Raw genomic sequence first — 23,311 nt, 5'->3', positions numbered from 1 at the left:
AAGACATCTTAGTACAGTGAGGGGAAAAGCATGGTCTTTTCAACAAATAGAGCTGAGTCAAATGAATGTCCATATGGTTAAACATTAATCTTGACTTCTACCCCTTGCCATACACAATTCCAGATGGTTTCCAAATCTGAAGATGAAAGGCAAAGCAATAAAACTTTTAGAAGAAAACCTAAGAGGATATCTCTGTGATGTTGGAGTAGGCAAAGATATCTTTTTATTTTATTTTAATTTTTTTTATTTTAGACAGAGAGAGAGAGAAAGTGTGGAAGCAGAGGGGAGGGGCTAAGGAAGAGAGAGAGAGAATCTCAAGCAGGCTCCATGCTTAGCACGGAGCCTGATGAGGGACTCGATCCTACAATCCCGGGATCATAACCTGAGCTGAAATCAAGAGTCAGACACTCAACTGACTGTGCCACCTAGCACTCCAAGGCAAAGATATCTTAAACAAGAAACAGAAATCATTAACCATAAAAGAAAAAATGGATAATTTGACCAAGATATAGGAAAGCAAAAGGCAACACACAAGAGTGGGAGACGGTATCTACAATACATATATCCAGCCTCAGATCCAGATTATTTAATGAAGTCTTACAAATTAGTAAGAATAAAAAGACACCCAATAGAATAATAGACAAAAGACTTATACAGACATTTGACATAAATGGATAGGCAAACTTTTACTGGTCATTATAAAAGGTACTCCATTAGTCATCAGGAAAATGCAGATTAAGACAGCAATGTAATATATTTAACTTTGAACTGAATGGCTAAAATGAAAAAGATTGAAAATGCCAAGTGTTAGAGAAGATGTAGAACAAGTAACTGAGCACTTTGGACAACTGTTACACCATAAAGCTAAACATAAGCTGTACTATGCCTTAATAACCAATCCTAGATATATGCCTAACAGAAATGTATTTACTTGTTCATCAAAGAAATAACAAAAACAGAAACAAAAACAAATACATATTAAAATGTTCACCGCAATACTATTCATACTAGTCAAAAGTATATTCACAAAATGAACTACTATATAGCAATGAGAATAAACAACCTAAAACTATAAGCAACAATATAGATGAATCTCACTAATGTTATATTGAGTAAAAAGTACCAGACAAAAGAGCTCATACTATGTGATTTGTTCATATAAATACAGAAGTAGGCAAAAGAAATATATCATCTTAGAATTTAGGACACTGGTTATTGGTAGATAGGTGGGTGGGAAGTACAAGTGGGGCTTAGAAGCCTTAGAGGAGACTTTAGAAGGTTTGGTAATGTTCTGGTTTTTTTTTTTTTTTTTTTAATCTAGGATAAGTGCATAGATGTTTTCGGTTTTTGAAAATTCACTGATCTGTCTCATTATGATATATGCACTTTTCTGTATGTATCACACTTTAAAGTAAAAAACAATCACTGTTTCTGTTTGCCTTCTTCTTTCACTCTGTGAAAATCTATGGTCTATTTTGCTGCTTATCTGAAATTCACATCTATCAATTTGATTTACTTACAAAGTAAAATCTACCCAAGACCCTCCAAACGCTGACTTTATTTGCATTGTTTACCAATACATGAAGGGAAATGACAAAGCTAACTTAAAAAGCAGAGGATGTTAAAATGGCCAGCCAATGTCATGATATAGTTTAAATATACCAGGAAACCTCCAAAATATGCTTACAGCGACCAGCTGTATTTTCTTGAGTTTGACCACAGACTTTCATTCCTATGAGTTATGAGCCTGTTTCTATCTTTTAGTTTCCACTAGAAAGATAGATTTAGGCCTATCTATGAGGGAGAGACACTTTATTAGGGGTTTGTTTTTCAGAGGCCATGCCAGCCAATGGGGCCAGAGAAACTTTTGGAAGCAGAGACCTCTGAAATACAAGGTAGAATGAAAGAAAAATAGATTTAATTTAGTTTGTGTAGGCCTACTCTTAGATTCACACATACATATATATACACATAAGCACATTCCTCACTTTGTATATCTAAATTTCTTTTTTCCCCAAAACAGTAGGATTCAATGGTATATCAATTAAATTCTGATGTATCATTATCAAAGTTATTATTTTGTTCTTCTAATTTTGTTCTTCTAATCTTAAAGCTACCCTGAAATCAGAATAATTATGGTGGTTTTTGGAAAGACACTACAATAGGATGACACTCTCTCCTCTCAGGTGCTCTCTTAAAGTGGTTAGTAAAAAGCTTACAAAGACCAGAATAAGAATAAGGGATTTCAATGAAAAGATCCAAATCAGTGTTCTTGTTTTTGGCGGGGCGTGAGTCTGTGTACCTGTATGTATGTTTATGGTTATTTATTTGTTTTGGTTGGATAAATGGAAGACAAACATGACAGAGGCCACTAAAGACAGGGCCTTACTGGTGGAAGTTTCAGAATTTATTGGGAAGTTACTGTAAAGGCAGGAGTCAGATGGCTTCCAAGATGATATGGTATGGTAAAGCACCAAGCCAAGAAAAGAATTTAAAGACAGCTCGATGGCTGAATATCTGGAATGGATAGGTAAAGACAACTGGGATCTGAGCTAGAGGCTTATTTATTAAAAGAAGTAAATTTTAACAAGGCAATAGAATGAGAGGCAGCACTATGTGGATGATTATGTGTTTCAGATGTAAAAGTTTGGAAACATTTCGAATTGGGTGAAATTAACCATCAAAACCATAGAGAATAGATCAGTTCTAGCAGTTTTTTGGTGGACCCTTTGGGTTTTCCACATTGAGTATCATGTTGCCTATGAGAGTGAAGTTTGACTTCCTCCTTGCCGATTTAGGTGCCTTTTATTATTGTGTGTGGTCTGATTGCTGAGGCTAGGACTTCCAACACTATATTGAATAATAGTGGTAAGAGTGGACATTCCTGTCATGTTCCTGACCTTAGGGGGAAAGCTCTCAGTTTTTCTCCATTGAGGATGATATTAGTGGTGGGCCTTTCATATGTGGCATTTATGATCTTGAGGTATGATCCTTCTATCCCTACTTTCTTGAGGGTTGTTATCAAGAAAGGATGCTGTATTTTGTCAAATGCTTTCTCAGCATCTATTGAGAGGATCATATGGTTCTTATCCTTTTATTAATATGATGTATCACATTGATTGCTTTGCAGATATTGAACCCATCCTGCATCCCAGGAATAAATCCCATTTGATTGTGGTGAATAATTCTTTTAATGTATTGTTGGATCCAGTTTGCTTGTATCTTGTTGAGAATTGTTGCATGCATGTTCATCAGGGAAACTGGTCTGTATTTGAACTGATACATGAATTCAGCAAAGTCACAGGATATAAAATCAACGTAATGGGTTGTATTTCTATACACCAAAAATAAAGCAGCAGAAAGAGAAATCAAGGAATCAATCCTATTTACAATTGCACCAAAATCCATAAAATACATAGGAATAAACCTAACCAAAGAGGTGAAAAATCTATACACTGGAAACTATAGAAAGTTTATGAAAGAAATTGAGGAAGACACAAAAAAAATGGAAAAACATTCCATGCTCATGGATTGGAAGAACAAATACTGTTAAAATGTCAATCCTACCCAAATAAATCTACATATTAAATGCAATACCTATCAAAATAACACCAGCATTCTTCACAAAGTTGGAAAAAACAATCCTAAAATTTGTGTGGAACCAGAAAAGACCCTGAATAGCCAAAGCAATCCTGAAAAAGAAAACCAAAGCTGGAGGCATCACAATTCCCGACTTTGAGCTGTATTACAAAGTTGTAATCATCAAGACAGTATGGTACTAGCACAAAAACAGACACACAGATCAGTGGAACAGAAGAAAAAACCCAGAAATGAACCTACAAATGTACGGCCAACTAATCTTTGACAAAGCAGGAAAGAGTATCCAATGGAAAAAAGACAATCTCTTCAGCAAATGGTGCTGGGAAAACTGGACAGCGACTGCAGAAGAATGAACCTGGACCACTTTCTTACACCATACACAAAAATAACTCAAAATAGATAAAAGACTTAAATGTAAGACAGGAAACCATCAAAATCATAAAGGAGAAAAGAGGCAGCCACCTCTTAGACCTCAGCTGTAGCAACTTCTTACTAGACATGTCTCTGGAGGAAAGGGAAACAAAACCAAAAATGAACTATTGGGACTTTATCAAGGTAAAAGCCTTCTGCACAGCAAAGGAAACAATCAGCAAAACTAAAAGACAACTGATGGAATGAGAGAAGATATTTGCAAATGACATATCAGATAAAGGGTTAGTATCCAAAATCTATAAAGAACTTATCAAACTCAATCTTCAAAAAACAAATAATCCAGTGAAGAAATGGGCAAAAGACATGAAAAGACACTTCTTGAATGAAGACTTCCAGATGGCTAACAGACACATGAAAAGATGCTCAACATCACTCATCATCAGGGAAATACAAATCAAAATCACAATGAGATACCACCTCACATCAGTCAGAATGGCTAAAATTAACACCTCAGGCAACAACAGATGTTGGCAAGGATGCAGGGAAAGAGGAACCCTTCTGCACTGGAATGCAAACTGGTGCAGTCACTCTGGAAAACAGTATGGAGGATCCTCAAAAAATTAAACATAGAACTACCCTACGACCCATCAATTGCACTACTAGGTATTTATCCAAGGGATAGAGTGTTTCAAAGGGACACATGCACCCCCATGTTTATAGCAGCACTATCGATAATAGCCAAAGTATGGAAAGAGTCCAAATGTCCATCACTGGATGAATGGATAAAGAAGATGTGGTACATACATACAATGGCATATTACTCAGCGATCAAAAAGAATGAAATCTTGCCATTTGCAACAAGTGGATGGAACTAGAGGGTATTATGCTAAGTGAAATAAGTCAGAGAAAGACAAACATCTGATAAGATAAGTTAACATAAGATAAGATATTACAAAACAGCCCATCAACAAACAAAATATCTCAAAACATAATCTTGGTTCTTATCAGCTTTTCCCTTTTCTTAGCTCTTAAAATAAACATGAAAACACAGGGTATCTGATTGCCATAGCCTTGTCATCATCATAGAATTTATCCTCTTATCAGGATGAAGGAGGTTTGAAAATCTGCTAGAAAGAAATGCTGGACATACTGCTCCATATTTGAGCTCCCCAGCCTTCTTAGTGGGGTACCATACTGTCCACCCTAAGCAGGCTTGTAATAACTTTTCAGAAGTCTCTATTAGTGCCTGTGTCCACAACTAATACCCCCACTTTTCCTAAATGCTCTACAAGTCCAAATCCCACTCTCCCCTTCAACAGCCTAACCATCTCCGGGGAGGACATCCTATTTCTTCCATCCTCAGTGTCAGCCAAAGACTGCTTCATCCTAGAGACTATTCCGCGGATCTTGCACAATTCTAGACAACTGGGATAATTTATAGAGTGAATGAGAAAGAGGAAAAGAAGATGAACTAAAGACTATGTGTGACACCAAAGTATTTGCCTTTTTCCTAAAGTAGGATGTGTCACATACAAATCTGGATTTTGTGAATAACACAAACATCACAATCATATTATAGCTTACGTGACAGAAATTCTAAATGAGGAAAAAAAATTAGATTTATAAAAATGTTTAGACATTTAATCCATAGCAGTGAAGTTAAATTTAACTAAATTGAAGATGAAAGAAACGACATTCTTAAAAAGTAATGAAGACTTTCATTCTGGAATGATTCCAACATTCAAATATAGCAGCCATATCAATGAACAAATACCAGACAGCAACTTCATAACGCTTAAGGGCTCCATACTTTACAACAGTGCCCTTAATGGAAAAGTTAATGTAGCATTGAATAAAACTGAGCTGTTCAGCTGCTGCAGTAAAACCTTTAGATCATGGAAATAATGAGTCATTTTTCTTTCCCTATTCTTGACCAAAAACAAAAGTTAAAAAAAAAAAAGAATAAAAAAGGAATAACAACAGCAAAAGGTTTATGATCATACTACCCAAATAGTTCCTGACAAATTGCATTGTCATTAGACATTTTCTCTTATAAATACTTGTGAGGTAAAAAATATTTAACACAGAAATATTACCTTTCAAATATTCAAGATACAACAATTTGTCTACTAAGTAACTGGAAACAACAGCCATGCTAATTCAGTTAACTATGAAAAAAAAAAGTGATTTAGGAAAACATGCCTAACGTTTTCCCTAAACTCCTTAATTTTTCTGACAATATATTCTTGATAACTTGTTATTACAAAGCCAAAGTTTTATCATTTATTATAAATTTCAACCTCCCAAATGCTATGGTTTCGAGTACAGTTCCTGGGAACATAAGTTAACTTGCTACCTTGCTAGATATTTGTGAAACGATATAATAAGGTGTATCCCTTGTTTGTATTCTATGAAAACACTGGTGTACATTTCTATTATGTTATAGTGGAAGTAAAGACTGAAATATGTAAAGGTGTTAAGTCAAGAGGATGAGACTTGTCATAATCTTATTCTTTGAGTAAACAGAGGAAGATTTTCTAAGGTTTTCTTTTTTTAAACCACTCCACAAAAAAATAGTGTAACTGTCTTAAACTTCATTTGGCAAATTTAACAAGAACCTACTGAACACGTAAAACAGAACATGACTTTGGAATAGGAGGTGGCCCGGAAATGGCATAATTAAAAGCTCTTGAATCAAAATAGATGTTTTAGGTTTTAATCAAAAATCAAAAGAAATGTATGTACGCCATGAGTTGTAAATCAGATTTCACTATGCAAACAAACACGTAATCTAGTATAAGTGATCAAAAGTTGTGTGTGTACTTTTTTGAAAGGCCAGGAAAGTAATGCCAAGGTGCTTAACAATAGTTAATTACTCAAAAATAAAGAAAAACAAATCTATACACATTTTAACCTCAATAATTTTTAAAAATCTGTCCAAAACTTTTAAAACCAAAGGCAGAATTTCTGACTTTATAGGATCATAGGTGATATTGTTTCTCTTGGGAAAACAGTACTAATGGAAAATACTGTCACAGTTTTATTCAGGAAAGTTATTTCTACTTAATATTCTATCCATATATTCCCATGTATTTATAAAAGTATAATGCCAATGAATAAATGTTTTCATTTAGATAATAGTGAGAAGTATAAACAAAAACTGTCAGATAAATTATTAGAAATCAAAATAGTAAAGATATCAAGCCTCTGTAAGTGTTTTGGGCCTGAAATATGCTGGTAACTATTCCAATGATCAAATATATTACTATACATATTTAAATTAAAAACATAAAATAGGGAGTGCTTGGGTGGCTCAGTTCTTTAAGCATCTGACTCCTGATTTCAGCTCAGGTCATAATCTCACAGTTTGTGAATTTGAGCCCTGCGTCAGGCTCCATGCTAACAGTGCAGAGCCTGCTTGGGATTCTCTCTCCCTCTCAAGAATAAAAACAAAAAACAAAAAACAAAAAACAAAAAAAAATTCAAATATATAAAAGAGTGAGAATGCCATTAAAATTCAGGTTTGCTTTAAAATTATTACCAATTTAAAATATTCATTAATAAGCATTTGATGAAATTATAAAATTTTGTGTTCTAATTTATGGTCCACAATTCTATGATATAGTTAATATGCCACATTTTTCATATGAAAAATATTGAAGCCTGAAGAGGTTATAAAATTGCCAAAGTGGGCTCCTGGGTAGCTCAGTCTGCTAAGTGTTGGACTTTGGCTCAGGTCATGATTTCACGGTTTGTGGGTTCAAGCCCCGCGTCAGGCTCTGTGCTGACAGCTCAGAGCCTGGAGCCTGCTTCAGGTTCTGTGTCTCCCTCTCTGTCCCTCCCCAGCTCACGCTCTGTCTCCTCTCTCAAAAATAAATAAACAAACAAGAAAAGAAGTTTGCCAAAGTTATACAGATCTGAAGCTCTGGAGATGAAACCTGAATTCAAGTCTCTCTGAGTCTACAGCTGCAACATAAAGTTATCCATATAATTAATAACCACTTAAAAATTAATTTTTGCAACTTAAATTTTAAACTAAATTTAACAATTTAGTTTACTTTTATTATATACAAAGCTTACTAAATGATACACTGAAAGTAAGAATTTTGCCAAAATATATAAAATATTATAGTTAAAATATTTTCAATTTCCTGAATAATATGATTAATTCTTTCCATATTTCAAGGTAAAGCAGAAAGTTAGAGTTGGAGACAGAGGCCAAATGTACTCTTACTTAATTATTTATCTGACCTGAATAATTTCTGAAAGGTTAGCAAATATGCCCAAATAATAATTACTATTATCTTATTTCCCAATAATAATTAATATTTGGGCATACTTCATAATGTTTCAGAATTCTCTGAGACCAGTCATATTCATCCATCTTTTCATTCATTCATTTATTCTTTTATTCATTCACTTCTTTACTGACTCAATAATATTTGTTTACAGACCACCCCTTATATGCCAGGCACTCTGTCACATACCAAGACTTCTGAAGAACACAGAGTTTTGGCTATAAAGGAAAAAAATAAATATACAATAGAGCAGGGATATACATAAGAAAGTGTTACAGAAGCACAAAGAAGGAAGAAACTAAACCTAAAGTGGTAATACTCCAGCTGGTTTATTCACTGTAAGGCCCCACAGGAGACCTAGCTAAAGATATCAAGTGGACAGCTGGAAATTCTGATCTGACCACATAGCATTTTAACAAAGGCCAGTTAAATGTTTATGTTTTAAAATTTTTGTTTTATTTTTTTATTGGTTTTCTTGTGTTGGTTTATTTTCCTGGGATAATCATTAAGGTATTCTGTTAGTCAATCAAATTGGCAGGCTACCGTAATTTTGTGGTTGAAAGAAGGTGGGTGAGACATTTCAAAATAAAAATCATTTTAATGGCATGGTTTCAAGTGGGACAGAACAGGGGTGGATACTGAAGAAATTCAAGAAAATTGAAGAGACAAATCCAAGGTATTTTATTTGTCTAGGTCCTGAATTATACCCAAATTAGAAGAGCAGAGAACAGTCACAAAGTCTGAGTTAGGAGCACACATAAGGTTGTGAGATGACTATCATTTTATAGATCAAAAAAGTTGAATTTTAATTGAAAATAATCTGGAAGATGGTAAATAAAAAGTAGTTGGGATTAACTAGAGAAGAAAGCCTTAATTGATTTATCAAATTTATTTTAAACTAAGTATCACACATATGTTTTCACTCTTATGCGGATCCTGAGAAACTTAACAGAAACCCATGGAGGAGGGGAAGGAAAAAAAAAAAAAGAGGTTAGAGTGGGAGAGAGCCAAAGCATAAGAGACTCTTAAAAACTGAGAACAAACTGAGGGTTGATGGGGGGTGGGAGGGAGGGGAGGGTGGGTGATGGGTATTGAGGAGGGCACCTTTTGGGATGAGCACTGGGTGTTGTATGGAAACCAATTTGACAATAAATTTCATATATTGAAAAAAAAAAAAAAGAAACTGTATAAAAATTCCAAAAAAATAAAAAATAAATAAACTATCACAGACATGATGCTCCTCAAGGGAATGACTGATTACAATGACATCCACTCATCACTTAAGTGCCCTTGAACTATTAATACTTAGAACCAATATTCGTCTAACTCTGATCATGGCACCATCAAATTTACTGAAAGGTGAAAACTTTAATTATCACTTAATTATCATATACTTAATAAGTGCTTTTAAAGAAGTTAAGGTATTTTGTAGCTATTTGATATGTTTGTTAATTTACTGGTTAAAAATGTAACTTAAAATATTCTAAAAAAACCATTCCGTTTACTCAGTTGGATAAATCTAGTTTATAAGCTTTAAAAATGCCTATATGATAGTTTATATTTACTATTTTTTTTGCCTAGCCCTTGAAAGTCTTTTTTAATCCAGAACATAGCCATACTTAATTTTTAAGGTTTATGTTAAGACTGAAAACACATAAAAATCCTTCTTATGTAATATCCCGTTACCTAGCTCTGAACAGTATTTTTATCTATTGAGTGCTTGATTGCAATTTGGTAGCTATTTACTGAATATTAATAGCTAACAGAAAAGAATCCCACTTAACAGAAAACAGTTTCTGTTTTAACACTGTCCACAATCAAATTTTTAGGGCTCTTATCACTTTGAAAGGCTATTAAAAATACAAGAAAGTATTATTAGGGCTTGGTTACCTAAGGTAAAGTAGCTGATCATTTATTTGTTAAGTATTGCACATCAACCTTCTCTTCATGGAAGACTGTTTTTCAACTTGATGCTAATGCTCAAAGATTTAATTAGTAAGGTCAATCTTATTTTTCCTGGGGTCTTGTATCATATTAGTAATCGGCCTTCTTTTCTGATAGGGTTCAGAGCCCTTCATTTTCTTAGTTTTCTGCCTGGGTTGCTACTAAAAATGCTTATGATGGTCTTTTTATAGATCTGTTATATATATTTTTATAATAACTTGTATAAAAATATAATTTCTATGCTTTCCCCCACAGGTTTTACATTATACAGCACACTTTGGTGTTTAGAATTTATCATTATCATGCAAATTGGATTATTAGTAGCCAAAGTACAAAATCCTATTTGAAAAGAGGCTTAGAGGTTTTATCATACCAAACTAAACTGACAAAAGTTTTTTACATATGGAAATTGGGAGGCAAAAGTAACTTGTTTTCAGATCATTTCATCCTATAGATCTATTATCTAAGCAGCAAGAGTATTAATAGCATTTATGAGTTGGATTTTCTTCTAGTTTGTGGACGTGACCTCTGGAATGTGGTATAGTGAGAACTGGGTGTTACGTCCTTTTAGTTTCTTCCACTGATTTATCTTAGTGTTTCTTGTTAATTATTATTATTATTTTTTGGAATGCCTCACTGTCCCCAATTATTTTTCCTGAATGCCTCAATAGATGCTTACAAAATGAGTGGTGTAAAAAAACTACTGAAGTAAAAAATCTATGTTTGAGAAATTATATAATGGCAAGTATTTTTTAAAAATGAATATAGAAAAAATAACAAAGATGTAATACAATGAAAACACAATAAAAAGCTACATTAAAATATCCTTGCAGAAACCAATTTTACTATTTTTGGAGCCTTAAATATACCAAAAAATTTAAACTGCTTTAAAAAATGTCATAATACAAATATTTTTTAAATCTATTTCCTTTTTCTTTTAATGATAGGACTACAAGGTACTGCAAATATCTGAAAATAGAACACAAACTGTAATACATAATTATTTTCTAGTGTTACTTGTTTGAAAAAGGGAGTAGTAAAATGCTTCTGTAACATTACTACTATCTGGGCCATATTTATTCCATCACGTAGTTAATTCCTAAAGCTGAAACAATCATTACATTTTGATGTTCATCTGTTTTATTGAACTACCCACAGGGAGATTTATGGGAATGCTACCATGTCAGGGTCACAAGATTAAGTGAACAGTGATGACAGTAAACACGCCATTTCTCTATATTCCAAAGGGTTTAACTCAGTTACTTAAAATGCCATAAACATAAATAGTCTTCTCTCTACAATGTATCCATGACAGATGACTTCAAAATACAGCACTCTAGGGCAATGGCACTTTCCAACCAAACAAGCAACCCTTATTATTGACAAAAGACAGCAAACTCCTTGTGAACACAAATAGCAAAAAACACTTGACAGTCTAATGTACAAAACTTTAGTGTGCAAATACAGAGCAGCGCCACTGTAAGCTAATTTACTCATTTCGTTTATAAAAACAAAAATATATATGATATGCAGTTATAAAAAGAGGATCTTTATAGAGAAAAATACTGGTTGAATTCAAATTACTAAACATTCTTATATGTCTCTCTATGATTTTCAAAAAGTCAATGGGTTGAGCATATTATTTTAGGGAATACAGTGATATTTAACTGAAAATGTCTAATCTAAAATATAAGCTTATAAAAACAATTACATCAAAGGAGTCCAGAGATTCTTCTCGACAGCCTAATAAGGTGCCATCTTTAATGATTCCAGCAAAAATACCATCTGCCAAGATAGCAGATGTTACTGCTTGAGAAATATTTCCTATGGTTTCATAAATGCATATTTTAATTATAGCCCAATAAACGACTGAGGGACTGTGATCATCTCCCTTTAATTCCAGGCACTTGTCGCAAATGGTCAAAAATTTTTAAACTTTATGCCATTTGTTTAGTAAACCAAGGAGAAGTTTCATTAATGTGAAGATCCAAAGCTTTAATTTTTGTTTTAAACCTAATGACTTCCACAGCTGAGAAAGTAGTCTAATATTTGTGAGATGTTTATTTTATATTCTGCTTATTGATTTTTTTCTTTCTTGTGTATTTTATACAATTCTATGTATTAAGCATTTTACAAAGTATCTTATTATGAGGCCTATTAAAATAGTCATCCTAATTTTTAAAAACTATATATTTTAGGAAAAAGGGCAGCAGAAATAAGGCTGGCAATCAAGTGGGTCATAAAGGTTTCAGCCTGATCATCTTCATATTCAAATTATAGACATTTTTGGTCTGACCCATAGAATCACTATTGATTTATATCACCTCGTCCTTTCAAAACATTGCTCTTGCCTATGTGATCTGCATTAGATTTCTATCAGGGAAAATGACCTCATAGGCTTTTTAAATTTCTGCCATCCTGTAGTATATTTTTTACCTCTATTCATTTGGAGATATATATATACACTCACATACACACATACATACACACACATATATACTTAGGGAAGATAATAAATACATATACATACATATATATGTATGTAAATATATATGTATATATATACATGTATATATATACATATATATATTCATATATATACACACACATATATATATATACATATATATATTCATATATATACATATATATATTCATATATATACACACACATATATATACATATATATATTCATATATATACACACACACATATATATATATATATATATATATATATATATATATATATATATACACACATATATATATAGGGAAGATGAGCTTTGAGATTCCTTTGAGGCTCTTGCTAAATCTGGCAATCCCACCTATTCTTCTCCCCATATAGAGGCTTGTATCAGCATCCCAGGCCATTCCTTCTATTTACTGGAGACTTAGAGGATGCTGACAACCTTTCTTTCCGTCCCAAATACTGGAATTGTCTTGGGTAATCCAATGTGTGCCACATGCAAGGCTCCATCTTTTTCAGTTTCTCGAGCTCATCATTACCATGACCTTCAGTTTGACCCCACAACCACTTTCAGGACCACAATCTGAATTTGTCAATCTTGTAGTGACGTCGTTCTGAAATTTTGAATTAAAACATCCTAAAACTTCCCATTCTTTCAGCTCACTGACTCTTGTTTTCTTGACTCCATTATTATCTGCCTATCAATCTCCTTTCTTTATTTACAGTCCTTCCTGAACTATCTTAGATTAAGTACACAATCTATCACTTCAAACAATTTCTTACTTGTATCTTAATATCTCTGCTCGTTTGCCTTGATGAACCTACCCAGTAAAACACAACCTTGGAAGAATCTACTATATTCTTCTACTTCTTCCAAGAAGAAAGTGTATATACTAAATGTATTCCTGACAGCATCTTCTGAGGGGCAATTTGTGTATGTGTGTTTTATGGGGAGAGGGAGGGCTGAAAGCAAGAAGTAAATCAAGGATGTCTCCTAGATGCCCTTTACTGGGTGAATAGGAGGAATGCAATTTGGATTAGAAAATATGTTTTGGCCATGTCTGAGAAAGTTATCACATGCATAACTAGGGAACTAATGACATATGGCTCTACTTTCAATTTTGTGGTGGGTAATTACACTAGAAGATGCCATGGGCAAGGCAAACTCAATAATCATCTTCCCATCTACACCAGTTCCTTGAGTATTTTTCAATTCTAAGAATGGCCCCACCATTCACCCAGTGAATGATGAGAATAACTTAGACAACATCGTATCTAGTTAATTATTAAGTCATAATGGCTCTACTTAATTTTAGATTTGTGTTTTTGATTAGAGCAGTTAGAATTAGCAACCACAATTAGAATACAGTGAGGTGAATGCCAAAGGTTCAAATTCCGAATGAAAAATAAAATATGTTCCATGATCACAGAACCTGTACATCAAACAGATGCCCCAGGATAGCTGTAGAAAGGTTTGGGCTATGGAATCTAAACGGATGAGAAAAATAAGCAAAATCTCTACTTCACTCTATGCCAACCCCTCCCAAACAAGCGGGGTTTTGAATCTAGCAAATCTGACGCTACTCTTATCTTTTCAGCAGTGATAAGATATATTCCTTTTAAAAAGTAGCTCAGCTATCCTAAAAGAAATGATGGACATGGAGGCTTGAGGTGTAAAGAGACTGAAGTATCCAGGGCCTGAGTTTATTCCAGAACTGAGAAGATGATGTATGAAGAGGGTCCTGAAAGTGGTGGGGTATATTTACTCTCAATGAAATAGCAGAAACATATATGGTTGTACCCTGGGGGGGCCACAGCTCTTTGCATTAATGTAGAACCTAATATCTCATTTTGTCCAGAAACAGACCTACCTTCAAGCATAAATGAAGCATATCTCTGGGGCCCAGAGTGAAATGAGGATTCCATGGCTTTATATTAATAAGATTACTAAAAATCTCTGCATAATCCAGGAATGTATATGTAGGGTCCTATTAATGATTATCATTGGATTTTCCAAAAGCCCCATGAAGGGACTCAGAGCAAATTAATTTGGGATTAAATAAATATCCAAGTGCAGTGGTTGTAGTTCACACCCATATGTAAATATGAATATTTATTTTAATTTTTAAAACATTTATTCATTTTAGAGAGAACTTGAGCAGGGGGAGGGGCAGAAAGAGAGGGAGACACATAATCTGAAACAGGCTCCAGGCTCTGAGCTGTCAGCACAGAGCCCGATGGGGGGCTCGAACTCATGACCTGACCCGAAGCCAGACACAACCAACTGAGCCACCCAGGCACTCCTAAATATGAATATTAAAAATAAGGGAAACAGAAGAAAAAGTCAGAAAGCGAAAGTTAATGTGATTCTTTCAGAATATTCCAAATACAGAATTTATTTCCAAAGCATACAATTATCACTCCACAGCACTACCTACTCATTCTTTATGTAACTTTAAGTTATTATTTTGACTTTAAAATCATGATATGGTGAGTCTGAGAACTCTTGTTTTGGAGGTGTAGGATCTCAGGTTGAAATCCAATAAGTACGCCATCTTCCCATTTGACCCTGTTATGTGCATTTACCTAGCTCTTATGAAGCTGTGGCCTAAGTTTTTATGAAACTTCACTGCCATAAAACAAATATGGGTTGTGAGACATACATACATATATATATAGATATATATAGATATATAGATATATATATATACATATCTATATCTATATCTATGTATCTGATTTCTAAGCAGGTTTTCCCCCCTCTTATATCACACATTATTATAGAGATCAAAATTAGTAGATTGTTTAGTCTAACTCAGTTACTACCAATATACTTGCTACAGCTTGTTACAACTGCATTCACTGAGTGTAGAGCACCTGCCTAATTTAAATCTTGACACTTTACCTGCAAATTGCTGGAAAGAAAGTTCTTTTTTCTTCTCCCTCTGAACATTTCAAAATCTTTATTAGATAATAGTATATTTACTACATTTACTTTAGGATTTAAAAACTATATAATTAAAAAAATACACATAGTAAAAATTAATTCATTTAGAGGTATTAGTTATGGGAAAATTGAACTTATGTGCTTTAGATTACAGACCAATACACCTTGTTGGCATGAAAGTAATTGAGATAATCTCAGTTGCAATTTATTTAACTTTAAAACAGTGAATAAATAATATGTGATTGTAATTCTCTATATTAAAAGTATAATATAGTTAGGTAAACATTAGTATTCACAGCTCAAAAGCCATCTATAAAGACTTCTCTGGGCCTTTGTTTTTTTTTTTATTTTAGTTTTTGAAAACTTAATTAATTTATATACACTTGATCTTAGGCCAAAGGCTTAAAAACAATTAATTAATTTATATACAGTAAAATTCACTCTTTTTGCTGTACAGGCAGAATCTTGACAAAGGCAGAATCATGAAAACACTACCACAATCAAGATATAGAACAATTCCATCATCCTGAAAGCTCCCTCATGTTGTCCCTTTCTGGTCAAATTCTCTTTCTACTGTTAGCCCTTGGAATCCACCGCTGTGTTTTATTTGCCTAAGGTTTTGTTTTTTCCAGCTGTTGCATAAAAGGAATTACACAATTTGAGTTCTTTTGAGTCTGGCTTCTTTCACTTTGCAGAATACATTTGAGATTCATTCAGGCTGTTGCATATAACAATAGTCTCTTCCTTTATACTGCTGAGTACTATTCCATTATATGGATGTACTGTTTATTTATCCATATACTAGTTGAAGAGCATTTATGCTATTTAGGGGCGTGCTTTGAGCATTAATGTGCAAGTTTTTTTGCACGAATGTACAAGTTTTTGTGTGAATGTACGTTTTCATTTCTCCTGGAGTAAATACTTAGGAGTGGGATTGTTATGTCATGTAGTAACTGTATGTCTCATTGTATTAAAAAAAAACAAATAAACTGCTTTTCAAACTTTCTTCCAAAGAAGATGCACCATGTTGTACCTCTATCAGCAATGTATGTGGGTTCCAGCTACATCTTACCTCTTTGCCAGGTCTTACATTTTAAGGTTTTTGTTTTGTTTTAATTTTAGTCATACTAGGCCAACTAATCTCTGACAAAACAGGAAAGAATATCCAATGGAAAAAAGACAGTCTCTTTAACAAATGGTGCTGGGAGAACTGGACAGCAACATGCAGAAGAATGAAACTAGATCACTTTCTCACACCATTCACAAAAACAAACTCAAAATGGATAAAGGACCTCAATGTGAGACAGGAAACCATCAAAACCCTGGAGGAGAAGGCAGGAAAAAACCTCTCTGACCTCAGCCGCAGCAATTTCTTACTTGACATATCTCCAAAGGCAAGGGAATTAAAAGCAAAAATGGACTATTGTGACCTCATGAAGAGAAAAGGCTTCTGCACTGCAAAGGAAACAATCAACAAAACTAAAAGGCAACCGATGGAATGGGAAAAGATATTTGCAAATGATATATAGGACAAATGGCTAGTATCCAAAATCTATAAAGATCTCACCAAACTCCAGACCCAAAAAACAAATAATCCAGTGAAGAAATGGGCAGAAGACATGGATAGACACTTTTCCAAAGAAGACATCCAGATGGTCAACAGACACATGAAATGACGCTCAATGTCACTCCTAATCAGGGAAATACAAATCAAAACCACACTGAGATACCACCTCATGCCAGTCAGAGTGGCTAAAATGAACAAATCAGGAGACTATAGATGCTGGAGAGGATGTGTAGAAAACGGGAACCCTCTTGCACTGTTGGTGGGAATGCAAACTGGTGCAGCCGCTCTGGAAAACAGTGTGGAGGTTCCTCAAAAAATTAAAAATAGATCTACCCTATGACCCAGCAATAGCACTGCTAGGAATTTACCCAAGGGATACAGGAGTGCTGATGCATAGGGGCACTTGTACCCCAATGTTCATAGCAGAACTTTCAACAATAGCCAGATTATGGAAAGAGTCTAAATGTCCATCAACTGATGAATGGATAAAGAAATTGTGCTTTATGTACACAATGGAATGCTACGTGGCAATGAGAAAGAATGAAATATGGCCTTTTGTAGCAACGTGGATGGAACTGGAGAGTGTTATGCTGAGTGAAATAAGTCATACAGAAAAAGACAGACTGGTCTTTTAAAACATATATCAGATCATGTGACTCTTTTGCTCAAAGCCTCTCACTGCTTTTCATGCCACTTAGGATAAAGTCACGAATCTTTAACAGGATCTACAAGACTTTAAATCATCTAGCTCATATGTTACTATCTGGCCTTATCTCAAACACCTATCTCCAGTGCTCAGTAAGTTCTAGACACACTACCCTCCTTTCTGTTCATTTTATTATTTCTAAATTCTGAGTCTTTGTAATATTTTTCTCTAGAATATTCTATACCCCAGCCTTTACTGATGATTCCCTGCTCATTCCTTGAGTACCTAATTCAAACAGAACTTCTTTAAATTTTTTTTTTAACGTTTTATTTATTTTTGAGACAGAGAGAGACAGAGCATGAATGGGGGAGGGGCAGAGAGAGAGGGAGACACAGAATCGGAAGCAGGCTCCAGGCTCTGAGCCATCAGCCCAGAGCCCGACGTGGGGCTCGAACTCACGGACCGCGAGATCGTGACCTGAGCTGAAGTCGGCCGCTTAACCGACTGAGCCACCCAGGCGCCCCCAAACAGAACTTCTTTAAAGAAGACTTCCCTGACTTCTGAATCTAAAATGAAGATCCTTTGCTATACTCTCTCCTTCAGAGCACCCTGTACTTTTCTTTCCTAGTAATTGCCAAAGTTTGCCTTTACATCTTTTATTTCTATAATCATTTGTTTCGTGTAATATGTCTCTTCTATTGTACTTCTATGAACTAAGCGAGGGAGGGAGTTATTCTACTTTGTTTCCCACTATGCTAATAAGAGCCATCTGTTCATTATATGAATAAAATCAATAGATTAGAGCTATATATTGCAAGTTAGAGGGTGATTAAGTGGCATGGGAAATTACTTTAAGAAGTAATTTTTAAGTTGGAAGGAGAAGAACAAGTTAGTTTATAGAACTACGAAAAGCTACATTAGCCAAGACAATAAGGCATTGGTGAAAGAACAAATAGGTCAGTGGAACAAAGTGCCCACAAATAGACTACAAACTTAACACACTTCAAAAAAAATTAGCTAAAAATGGATCACAGACCTAACTGTAAAATGTAAAACCATAAAACTCCTAGAAGATGACATCGAAACCTAGATGATATTTGGTACTGTTGGTGCCTTGTTAAAATTTATTATTATTATTATTATTATTATTATTATTATTATTACTTTTTGGTGGTGCCTTTTTAGGTACAACATCAAAGATACTATCCATGGAAGACATAACAGAAACTGGACTTCGTTAAAATTAAAAACTTCTGCGCTACAAAAGACACTATCAAGACAATGAAAAAATAAGCCACAGACTGGGAGAAAATATTTGCAAAAAACACATCTGATAGAAGACTGTTATGCAAAATATACAAAGAATTCTTAGAACTCAATAATAAGAAAACAAACAACCTTATTAAAAAATGGGCCAAAGTCCTTAACAGACACCTCACCAAAGGTGTACAAATGGAAAATAAGCACATGACATGATGTTCCACATCATGTGTCATCAGGAATATGCATATCAAAACGAGATACCACTATATACCTATTTGAATGGCCAAAATCTGGAATTCTGACAATACCTAATGCTGGCAAGGAGGGAGAACAGTAGCAATTCTTATATATTGGTGCTGAGAATGCAAAATGTTGTAGCCACTTTGAAGATACTCCGGTGGTTTCCTGTAAAACTAAACATACTCTTACCATACCATGCAGCATCATGCTTTTTGGTGTTTACCCAAAGGAGCTGAAAACCAATGCCTACACAAAAACCTGCACATGGATGTTTACAGCAGCTTTATTTACAGCTGCCAAAACTTGGAAACAAACAAGATCCTCTTTAGTAGGTGAATGGATAAATACACTGGGTGAATGGATAAATACATCCAGACAATGGAATACTATGCAGTGCTAAAAGAAAATGAGCCATCAAGCCATGAAAGGACATGGAGGAACCTTAATTGCATGTAACTAAGTAAAAGAATTCAGTCTGAAAAGGTTACATACCGTATGATTTCAACTATATGACATTCTGGAGAAGACAAAACTATGGATAAAATTTAAAAAAAAATTAGTGTTTGCCAGGGGTGGGGAAAAGAGAGATGAATAGGCAGAACACAGAATTTTTAGGGCAGTTGAAATACTATGTATGGGGGTGCCTGGGTGGCTTAGTAGGTTGAGTGTCTGACTTCGGCTCAGGTCTTGATCTCACGGTTTGTGGGTTTGAGCCCCGCGTCGAGCTCTGTGCTGACAGATTGGAGCCTGGAGCCTGCTTCTGATTCTGTGTCTCCCTCTCTTTCTGCCCCTCCCCTGCTCATGCTCTGTCTCTCAAAAATAAATAAATGTAAAAAACAAACAAATAAATAAATAAATAAAATTTAATACTATGTATGATATTAAAATGATGGATATATGTCATCACGTATTTGTCCTGACCCACAGAATACACAACGCCAAGAGTGAACCCTTAGGTAGACTATGGACTGGGTGATTATGATGTGTCAATGTAGGTTCATTCTTGGTAAAAAATGTACAATTTGGATGAATGACCTTGATAATGGGGGAGGGTACACATGTGTGTTGGGAGAGGATATAAGGGAGATCTCTGTTGTAAACCTAAAACTGCTCTAAAAAAATAAGGTCTTTTTAAAGTCTTTTTCAAAGAGCTACCAAAAAAGAAAAGAGACTAACAAATATGAGAAGTCTACTCTGTGTTAGACATCGTGTTAAGTATTTTGCATGTTTCATTTTACCATTAAAATAACCCAATGATACAGGAATTGTTCATCCTAATTCCCAGATGAATTGAACTTTGGTTTTATGCAAGGATAAGTACATTTTGTCATTTAATAAAATAATTTCATTTAAAATATAAAATTGTCCCAGACAATAGACTAATTTATTTTTCTACTCATCCCCAGTATCACTGTAAAAAAGGGTATACATTAAGTATTCATTTATTAACTTAGTCAATGGATATTTATTTAACATCTACATGTATCAGGCATTATTCTACGTGCTAGGTATATTACTGTGGACAAAAGAGAGAGAATCCCTTCCATTATGGAATTGGATGCTGGTGGGACACAAAACAATATAAGTGACAAATAAGTAAAGGATATAATACGTAAGATAGAAATAAATGTTGGAAAGGAAAAATAAAGCAGAGAAATACAAAATAAAATAGTTGGGGGAAGAAGTAGAATTTTAGACAGAGTGGCTACAGAAGGCTCTTTTGAGAAAGTACCATTTGAATTAAAACTGGAAGAAAGTAGGAGAGCTAGCTGCATAGAATGTTTGGGAAAAAGCATTCTAAGTAGAGTAAGCATGTCCCAAAAGCCTAAAAAAATAGGAGAAAGCCACAGTGACTGGAATACGTTATTTCAGATTTACCAGACTTGACAATCATGTGAGCCAATTCTTTAAAATAAATCTGTGTATCTATACCTATACCTATACCTATACCTATACCTATACCTATACGTATATCTCTGTGTCTCACATATATCCCATTGGTTCTGTTTCTGTTTCTCTGGACCACCCTGACTGGAACAATGTCTCTTTTTGTATAAGCTGTGTGATACTATGTAAGTTTTATGTAACCTCTGAAAGCTTCAGTTTTTCTCAATGTAATATGGAAAACGTTTGAGTACCAATCTAAATAGAGATGTTATGAAGGTTTAATGAAATAATTCATGTAAGGTTCTTAGTATTACCTTAAATGCAAAAATAATAAAGATTTACTAGGGTGGGGCGCCTGGGTGGCTCAGCCAGTTGGGTGTCTGACTTCGGCTCAGGTCATGATCCCGCGGTTCGCAGGTTCGAGCCCCGCATCAGGCTCGGTGCTGACAGCTCTGAGCCTGGAGCCTGCTTCAGATTCTGTGTCCACCTCTCTCTGCCCCTCCCCCACTCACACTATGTCTCTCTCTCTCTCTCTCTCTCTCAAAAATAAAATAAACTTTAAAAAATAAAAAAATAAAAAAAAGATTTACTAGATCTATCTTACACTTGAAATACCAGGTCAGATGATCAAACACTATCCTCGTCATATTCTAGATGTTCTTCCCTAACTAATAGAATTGCTTCTATCAGAATTCTTCTTAGTAGTGTCCTGTCCACAAGTAACCAACCCCTAAACTCTGCTAAACACTTAAAAGCAGTTAATGGGAACAAATAAAATGAAGATATAAAAGTGAAGAACATTAGCAATCTAAATGTAGTGATCTGCTTCATTATTATTTTTCTAGAAAACTTCATTGTATAGAGAAAATAAAGAAAATAATTTTACACCACAACACTTTAGCAAGGAGAACATTTGTAATCCATAAACAACCAATTTTGGTTTTACGTACACTATAATATCACAAATGTCCTAATATGCAATGAAAATCCATTGCAAGAAAGACTGAATAGAAAAATACGGAAAAAAAATTTCTAAAAAGGACGTATTAACTCTCTACAGTAAATGTTTATATTATTACCTGTTTATAAGAAAAATTCAGAATGATATAAATTTAATAAGTAGGAAGAGTTGACTCTTGAAACATGAAAAAAAGAGCCACTTCTTATAATTAACACACATCATCATGTAAGAGACAGTAGTCTAAAATACTTGCCTAATTTTTTTATGATGTTGCATATTATTATTAAATTAGAAATAACTTCCACTGGAGCTTCTGTTAAAAGTTTAGCTTTTCTTCCAAAGGATTCTAAAGAGGAATTACTGAAGATATCAGGGAAAAATTCCAGCAATTTTTTATGTTTAAATCATATTTTCTAGATAATTTTAAAGTTTATAGACGTTTTTAAAACTTCTATTATAAATAACTTGTGAATTATTATTTACTTGTAATCTGTGATTACTCACCTATGAGAAACTGCTCCCCAAGCGCCATGCTTGTTTGTGAGAATATTGAGGATCTTCTGTTTCAGTTGGTTTGCCGTAACGTGATCTCGATGTTTAGCGGCACTTATAAGATGGTCACACATCTTTTCTTCCTCTCTTCTATCAGCAGCATACTGGGCACACTGAGACTGTAAAAACATACAAACAGTGCATAATGTTTAACAATGCATAACTTCTGCCATGGCTAAGTAAGGAATATTATCTAACCTTCAGTTAAAGGGTAATAATTCAATTTTAAAAACTCAGATAATCCAATCTTGGGAAAATTTATTCTAAAGAATATAGTCATTATAATTACTTTTTAAATTGGTAAAAATGTGTCCTATGTGTTTATACATAAAGTATATGGAAGATAATTTGGATGATGTTATATAAAGCAGTTAATGACATTTAAGGCTCCCAAAATTCTGAGTCTGTTGCTAATACATTAAAAAAAACATTTTAGAATAATGGTTTATTAAAAATGTAAATCTAATTATTATTTTAACCAATATAGTATATACTGCACTTAAAATAAAGAGTTACATTCCTGATAGTTATATAGAGATCCAAAACTTGCCATTTAATTAATAT

The 23,311-nt window shown here is 34.1% G+C and overlaps 1 protein-coding gene across 8 annotated transcripts in view; it reads right to left on the bottom strand.

The window, feature by feature from the left end:
• The window catches only part of NBEA (neurobeachin), a 683,574-nt gene that overhangs the window by 291,950 nt on the left and 368,313 nt on the right, over nt 1-23,311 (bottom strand). For all 8 annotated transcript variants that reach the window (XM_042952224.1, XM_042952367.1, XM_042952503.1 and 5 more), the window contains one exon: nt 22,700-22,866. In XM_042952224.1, the coding sequence (XP_042808158.1) occupies nt 22,700-22,866 (167 nt within the window). The remainder of the gene's footprint in view (nt 1-22,699; nt 22,867-23,311) is intronic.

Source organism: Panthera leo, chromosome A1 (genome assembly GCF_018350215.1).
Source record: "Panthera leo isolate Ple1 chromosome A1, P.leo_Ple1_pat1.1, whole genome shotgun sequence".
NCBI classification, from domain to species: Eukaryota; Metazoa; Chordata; class Mammalia; order Carnivora; family Felidae; genus Panthera; species Panthera leo.
This window is presented reverse-complemented; position numbering and strand designations above follow the sequence as displayed.